The 8,850-nt window shown below is 37.0% G+C and overlaps 1 protein-coding gene across 1 annotated transcript; it reads left to right on the forward strand.

Moving 5' to 3' along the window:
• The first annotated feature begins 1,019 nt into the window (after positions 1-1,019).
• On the forward strand, positions 1,020-2,713 carry LOC128739791 (venom allergen 3 homolog). Its single transcript, XM_053835294.1, has 4 exons — positions 1,020-1,038; positions 1,786-2,093; positions 2,150-2,391; positions 2,470-2,713. The coding sequence occupies exons 1-4, from the start codon at positions 1,020-1,022 to the stop codon at positions 2,711-2,713; spliced, it is 813 nt and encodes a 270-aa protein (XP_053691269.1).
• The last annotated feature ends 6,137 nt before the right edge of the window (positions 2,714-8,850 follow it).

Raw genomic sequence — 8,850 nt, forward strand, 5'->3', positions numbered from 1 at the left:
TAGTAAAGACTGATCCAAAAGCTTATGTCGATGTTTTCTAACTAACAACCATATTTACGGACAAATCTTTTCAACTTAGTTTGCCATCATGCCGAACCCTTGGGCATAACCATCACAAATTATATACCGTGTAAGTTATTAGAAGATAAAAAGAAATCACGAATCCTACTGATAAACAACGAATCGTGCAAATAGTGCATGAATTTTCGCAAAGAGCTGTAAAATTTGTTGGCCGTGTCAGTATGCAGCTCAATTGTTCAAATGAGAAAACTTTATGCAATGTTTGCACGCCTTGTTCATCCGTAGTTGTCATTGTTTAGCCTCCCAGGTGGCCTCGAGGTACGCCACCGGTCATCGCATGTTCGAATCGACAGGGAGCAATTGTTAAAATCGATAGGATCGTAACACCTACCTCGCAATTGTTTTATATTCTAACAGCTACGTTCGAAGTCCGTCGAATGAAACCAAACCTTCGGAAAACGTTCTTTTGCCACAAAATACTGTTTATTTTTTCGATAAATTACTAAGAGGAACATTATATTAACGGAATCAAGCAAATTACACACAGAACTTCGCACCCAATTTTCAACAATTTCTCAAACCCCAAATGCCTTTATCTAGAATTCGCAAACAATAATTACAACAACCATCCATCCTTAAAACAAAAGTTTTAGCAAAGAAGCCATCCAGTGTTCCCTTGTGGTATTTTACCATAAAATACTGATAAAATACTCCAAACCACCCACAACTTAATCGTATTTGTGCTTTCCTTTTTTAGAATGCGGTATGTAAAGGTAAGACATTCTTCTGTTCTACAAGATGAACAAGTTTTTTTTTCGTTGGACATATCTTTTCTGTAAAAGAGAAAAGAACCCTCGAGTGCCAGAAAATTATTGCCTCATCTCATCTGCTCTTTTGCCGAACGGATTCCGAGCGTTGATCGATATTCTGACCGCAGGCACAAAAACGGCATTCCAATGCCATCGGAGGAAAGCTAAATGATGCAATCAGCAGTTTCTATGTCAAGCATTATCTCCTGTATATTTCGAATAAACCGAGTGGATTTATGGCCTAACGGTGGTGGTGCTGGTGGTGGTGTGAAAAGCGCTTACAGGCGTTTGTTATAGGGTGAACAGAATTTATGGTGAAGTCATCCGTGTAATGGGGATTGCAGTGATCTAGATAGGACGGGATGGGTTGAATGAAAATGAAAGGAATTTCAGTGGCAAAGGATGCCTATGTCTAGAAGTTGCGAGTTACTGGAATCATTCTGGCTTTTCGCAAGAGTTGAAAGCTGCTAGAGTCAATTGATATGTTTCACTGGTTCCGCAATTGTCTTAAGCATCAATAGTTGATGGAAAATCTGTTCATTCTATCCAGTAGAAAGTCAACTCCATGCGAAATATGTGAAACATACTCAAGCTATAACCAAATCCACATATAGTACACACAGTTCACACCGATCATCTACAACAAGTTTTTACGTTATTTCGATTACTAGAAAATATATAAATTTTTGGGTGAGGGTAAAATATAACAGTTATCAAGAGTCACGACGGCTGTTAAATAGAGGCTTATTTTAGTGTTATTATTTTCTCAGTTTTATTTTCTTCGTTTTAACGAGTGTTTGTATTATTAACAACCAATCGGGTATATAAATTGGCTCATTTTAGTGAAATACTGCTAGTCTGAAAAACTGCTAGCTGCAGCATGAGAAGTTTAATAGCAGGTAATTTGTGTAGTAAACCTTATCTGCTGATGGTTAATAGTGATTCGGTTTTACAGTCACGCTGGTTTTGGCTTTAGTTAAAACTACTCAGCAGCAAGCAACCCTTTGCGGTTCTTCCAGTCAACAGCAAACCGACTATTGCAGCCCCACACTATGCGCTGCCGGATTGACACATATTGCCTGCAATGGATTGACGACCCTAGCGTCCACATGTGGAGCAGGAGCAAATGAAGTAACTCTAGATTCCAGTTTGAAGACGCTGATTTTGGAACTGCACAACCAGATTCGAAGTAAAATTGCTACAGGTAATCAGAACTACACCTCAAATGGTTATTATCCACAAGCTAGCCGCATGGCGACAGTGGTAGGTCCTAAAATATCTTGAACAATATGATTATAATCAGATCAACACTAAATCAGATTTGGAGTGACGAATTAGCTAGTATAGCGGCAGCCAACGCTCGACGCTGTGTCTATGGTCATGATCAGTGTCGCAATACGGCAGCGTTCAAGGCAGTCGGACAGAATATTGCTATGAAATCATACTACGGGATAAGCTTTTCGACAATTGATCTAATTAAAGCATTCGTCAATGCTTGGTATGTGGAATACGCGATCGCCAACGCTACAATAATCGCAAGCTATCCGAGAGGTTACACTGGGTAGGTGCTTATAAACACTCCCGGGATTTGGAAACAAAGACGTCACCTGAATAACACTATCATTTCGTTTCATACTAGACCTGCGATTGGACACTTTACGCAAATTGTGGCGGATCGAGTTACCCAACTTGGATGTTCATTTGTGACATTTAATACACCACCCTGGATTAACCAGTACTTTGTGTGTAACTATTCAATAACCAACATAGTCGGTCAACCAGTCTACGTTAGTGGTAATTACTGCTCTAGGTGCACCACTGGCTACAATACCAGGTATCCGGGCTTGTGCAATCAAAACGAAGTAATTAATTCCAATCCATAAATGTGCAAATATATGAATTAAAATTTTGGCTTGAAAATGTTAGGAAAAATTTCGTTACTGCTTATTGCTTAGTTAGAAGATAGTTAGAAACTAAAAAAGTGAATTTAAATGAGGATAGCAAACATGAAATTAGGGCCACAGCATGCTCGCATTACAATTCTGCTTTTGAAACCAAAAAAATGAATACCCAAAGCAAATATTTTCCATTGCTCAAAGCAGACATACGAGCAGAATAATTAGGAGGTGAATTTAATACCTAAGTGCTATCTTTTAAATATCACACCCAGAGGCTTTCCTCCAACAAGAACGATATCGCTGTCAGAAAGAATTACGGCTAACGATTTGATACAGAGTTGTTTCCATTCCACTCACCGCCCCGTCATTTATTGTAGTCTGTCTGTGCTCATTTAATGTAATATACAAAACAGAACATAGTCTTTATCACATCCTGTAGTATTTACAAGCGCGTCCATACATTCATTCCACCGTCTGATTCCCCGAATGTGATGAATGCTCCATGAGCTTCCGTTGATGGGATTTCGTGGTTTGCCCGAAAACAAGTCCGTGCTATTACGGATCGGAAAGGATTACGCGAGGAAGACTGCCCATTTATTGTTTCATTATACCCATCTTAATTAAACTTAGCGCAGGGAGGCTACAAATCTAATTAATTACTACTGAAAGCGAAAATGTTCTCAGCATCCTATCATTCTTCTATGGATATAATGTGAGAAACACAACTAGGTTTTCTATCGTATGGTGATTTTTGTCCTTTGCATGTCATCTGATTTGCTTCAATAATATTTACTCGCTAAGAGCTGCATATTTCATTTTTAAAAGCTTCCCTCTAACGGACAACATCGTAACCCGAGCAGGAGCGAAGAGCAAAATAATATAAAAACAATATCAAACGGTGTTATAATGCTATATTTTGTTATTGAATAGATATCGAGATACATTGATAACACATTCTGTTATTGAGTAGATATTTAAAACAGTGGTTGTAGGATGAGTATAATAACTGATTTTGTTATCATATCTTATTTTGGCCTTAAAATGACATTCGATATATTTCATACAATTTTTTTAATGATTAAAGAAATTTTAGATTATAAATATTTTATAAAAGGATTTTTTAATATCTCATATACTACTGCATTTGTTATTCAATACCTTAATAATACTAAAATATGTTATTCTAAACTCTGAATACAGTCATGTTATTGCTTTGTTATTCAAATAACACAAGTAGTTATTCTTTTAGTCTTAAAGGAGTAAAATTTTGATATTATTTTTTGTTATTTTACCAACTATGTCAGCCAAAACAAGACCAAATTTTGATATGAGTTATTCGATTTCCAATAACACATTTTGATATTATTTTGCTATTCGCTCCTGCTCGGGAAAAACGATGCGATCGAGCAAATTACTTTATCATGAAAGTACACTCAAAAGAAGCTCTAGTGTTGATTTTCATGGGAAAATATTTATCTGGAGGACCGCCAGGTATGAAATAGTCCAAATTCTCTTTTTAGTTTTTCATGCCTTACGCTCTACCGAAATATTTTTTCAGTTCAAATATATCACAAAATTGAAAAAAGCATGTTCATACGAAAAATTTGAGATCGAATATTCTGTTCTAGATGTCCTTTTTCTTCAAACGTAAAAAAGGGAATATTTGCACCATAATTTTTTCCGAATTTTTCGGAATTTTTGTTTTTGAAAGATGATAATTTTAGAATGCATGGTCAGAATGTTATGATATTAGTATCAAAATGTCAAGAAATCCGTTCTGAACACATTTTGTATATTGTCAATTAGAAACAAATTTCGTATGCGGCTCTGGAGCTCCAAAAGCGACATATAACATATTGAAATTGTATGTCGGCAAAGTATTTTTATTGGCGAAAGAAAAGGCAAATTGGCTGAATTTAGAAACCTGCTAAAAATAGGTAAGGTGGTGCAGAATGCACCGCTTAAGCAAAACATCATTTTGCAGAGCAACGGCGTGTTTGTTCCACATTTCACGCTATGTCCGAAGGTATTTATTATTTAACTTACATGCACCTCAGATTTCTCTTCACAGGATGTTAGTATTAATCAAAACAATTAATTTAGAGAAGGTCTTAAAATATTGTATCTTGGGTTTTTTGAAAAATTCAATTTTGAAGGTTATTTCGGGGTCATCCCCTCTCAAGTGATCATATCCGTTGTATTCGACCACCTCCGATTTCAACCAAATTTGGTATAATGGCCTATTTCGACCCCACATTTTATTTCTCAAAGTTTTGTATGGATTGAACAATCCCCCTTGCAGTGAAATGTGAAATGTGAGGCAGAAGGCCAAAGCCCGTGGACAAAACGCACCAAGTTTGCCCAGCTAGGCGTTAAACGCACCCGAAAAATTTACCATTCAATCACGTGTTGTATAAACTCCTAAAACTAGACTGCCGCAATGGCGGAAGCGTTCGTTATAGCGTTTGTTACATACGCTTGTTTGTTGGGATACAATGGGTTCATATCTCAACATAATTGGCAATAAAATTTAATCATCTACTTTTCTCCAACTGATGTGTGATGAAATATTGTAAGTTAAACAATGTACAATTAGGTTTAAGGCAAATTCTAAGTCCTATACAATACATAATATTGCTACATTTTTAATCAATAATCCGAAACAAGAGATGTACTGCAAATTAAAAATATTTTATAACTGTTCGATCCCGCTGTGATGCATTCTACCCCTGTTTTGTATTTTGAAGTTTTTTTGCAATATATGTGAAAAATATGCATTTTTTTGTGATGAATCATCGAGTATGACAGTATATCAATTAGATAGACTGTATTTATTATGAAATTTGCATACCGACTAGTGGTAAAAACTTAAGAGAAAACCGTGATTTCTTACATGAGGAATGAGATCGCGGATAATCGCTTGATTTTATTGGATGTGGCTATGTTTGATGCTTTTACATTCTACACAATTGTGAATTAGCGTGTTTTACACCAAAATAAAATGCGCATTCATAATTTTACCAAATAGCTTCCGCGTTTTAAAGCAATTAATAGCATGGGCCCTTCTACCACCCCGGTGCGTTCTGGACAGTCTTACCCTACCCTTCCGTACCCAATATAGAAGAGTGAACGCATGTGTTTGCATGTGCCGCCATAGCTCCAGAACGCCTTGACTGTTCTCCGCTAAACTTGGCACATATGTTTTTTTTTCCATGTGTGGACTCATTACTGCGACCAGTATAATTGATCTATTGTAATATCGCCCGGGTGTTTGCTGTATGACCTTCACTGCATTTCTTTTAGCTATAATCGCTATTGAATGAGCGATATGCTTATTAAGTTTTATGCGTGCTTGTGTGTATTGGGGTTTACCCTTCCTTCAAAGCTTGATCTACTTTACCCACTTATTCCTCGCTGCCAGTACTATCCCATACTATAGCCGTCCCTGGCGAGGACTCATTCATACCTCTGACCAGTACACTTAACTATAGGACGGACATTTGCACTGTCAAGAGGCGTCAGTGGGTAAATATAGAATTCAGCATGAAGGAAGGGTAAACGAGGGGGCCCGAGAATAAACCCATGCTAAAGACACTTGACAAAGAATGGCTTGATTCTACTAAGATTCGAACCCACGACCACTCGCTTGTCAAAGCAGACTCGATATCCCACCCCCCTTTCCTTTCCGCTCTTTCCCTCCTTCACCAAAAAATTTTCATTTTCTTTCCCCTACCATCCTTTCATCAATTGTAGAACCATCGTTTCAAAAAATATTAATATATATGTGTGACCGCATTAAGACTAAAAACTTGAGATTAGTCTGTTAGAGTGATGTTTTTCGGCTTTGCAGTCAAGCGTCAGCAATTTGATTGCAAAGCAGAAAAACATAACTCTGACAAGATACTCAGTCGAAGGCTACAATAACGATATGCTGTTAGAATTTAATCAAAACTGAAGTCTGATACTAAAACGTAGATGATATCGTACCTGAAACCTGATTTAGTACAGTATCCTCCCGCTAATCCGACACCCAATAATCCGACGACTCAATAGTCCGGATCTCGCTAATCCGGAAAATTCCGAATTAAAAAGCATTGAACTTGACTTCTTTCAATCGAACACTACATTCGTTTGGCGTCAGAATGGCACTCTTTCTAACTAAATGGAAATGGTACATGGTGCTGCTTCTAACTACGTTCACGTTTGCTATGGCCATAATATTTCCATTGCTATTCTCAATGGACTGATGTGCTTGCACTTATTTCGACACTAACTAAGAATTTCAAAGTATTTTGTTGACGAAATTGAGCATTACTGAGTATAAAACATAGTTATTGCGTACTTACGACAAATATTTTCAAAAATTTCCGGAGTTGTTTACGTATGGATGTAAACAAAACCACATTTCAAACTCACGCTAACGTCAGTTTGACTGTCGGATTATCGAGTCAAAATTCGCTAATCCGGCTATAAATTTGTCGGATTAGCGGGGCGGTACTGTACCTATATTTGAAAAAGGTCTCGACGGGGAATGCTTACTAAGTCAAGGGCTCAATACAAATAATGTTGCTAATAACAGTGCCACGGGATATGACAATTGTTCATACTCGTCTAGTAACGCAGCATACTCTAATTAAGATTTTAGGTCTAGATTTCCCTCAGAGGAAAATGCAGCGCGAAATGTAAATTGCGTTAATGAATATGCTGGCATTTCTGCGGTATCTTCTGCCAGATTAATTATCATTGATGAACCTAATGTAGATATAACGCACTCAGTTTCAACATCAACGCAGTTAGTGATAGCTGCACATTCTGAAAGGACCATAAGTAGAATAATTTGTTATATGTTCTTCAGTTTGTAAAAACTCCAAACGCGCTAGGCGTCTGCAAAATACAAGTCAAGTGTCCATCAATAAAAGTGTCCATTTAAATTATTCAAAAATCATTTCACTTTACTGTTCACATTAAAATCATTAAAAAAACGGAGAACGTAAAATTGTCATCCAGAGGCCAAAAGGAATTAATGTCTTAATGTGATTAATATGATATAATCTATACCGTTAGAAACTATTTCAAACGTATACATAACGTCAATTTTCTCACAATACGGTAAGCTCAGTTTTTTATCATTTTTTACCCATATTGATTATATTGATTACACTTATGTAAGTATAAGACAAATAGGGTAACAAATAGGAAAGAGTAGAAACTGCGAGTAACGAAAAGAAACTCGAGCCACAAACCTGAATGAAGAGGAAAGAACACTGACTTAATGTAGGTATTTCGAAATCTCATTACAATTCCGTCAAGCTTTTATTTTATACTAGCTGACTCGGCAAACTTCGTACTGCCACCAATTGAATTAAATGTAGATGTGAAATTTTTTATTTGGTTGAGGTTAACCTCGCCCCTAACTTATCCTTTCACTTCCTTTCTACTGTATTTGAGATACCACTATTGAGGTTGTATAGTAATTAACAGTTAGTTTTTCATTATTGTTGTTCCATGAGTAGGCTTGTTCGTACTGTAAAGTGAATCGATGTTTTTTCTTCGTCAAGAAAAGTGTATTCCGAATCACGGTGGAATCTCAGCAGCTCAGCGTCTCAATTACCTGCGATACCGGAATTTTCTTCCGCTGACTTTTTTGCTGGCACCGAAACTTTACCGGAACAAACGTAAGATGAAGCAAATATGAATAATAATGATGATAAATCGTCCTTCAACAGCGTTCTTAGTTTAAACGCTAAAGCAGCGGCGCCAGATTTGTCGTTAAGATAAATTATGCAGCACTACATGAGCTATTCTGGGCTCCGACAGTCACGTACGTACCGTCGTAGGTCACTGAAAGAAACAACCCCGGGCTTGTTTTTCAAATTTTCTTCAGATAAAAGGAAAAGTGAGAAGCGCCAGCGACGTGTTTATTACCGGTGTGCTCCATCACAGAAGCTGATTAATGGTTCAAATTAGAATTCCAAATCAGCCATTTGACTCGTTACACCTGTTATCGTGCTGCGACTGCAGAATGTAAAAGCACGAATAAGCTGTTGATTGTAATGATTGAAGCAAAGATTATGTTTTCTCCATTAATCATAAGCGAATCGACGGTAAGTTTTTGTAAAATT

This window comes from Sabethes cyaneus, chromosome 3 (genome assembly GCF_943734655.1).
Source record: "Sabethes cyaneus chromosome 3, idSabCyanKW18_F2, whole genome shotgun sequence".
NCBI classification, from domain to species: domain Eukaryota; kingdom Metazoa; phylum Arthropoda; class Insecta; order Diptera; family Culicidae; genus Sabethes; species Sabethes cyaneus.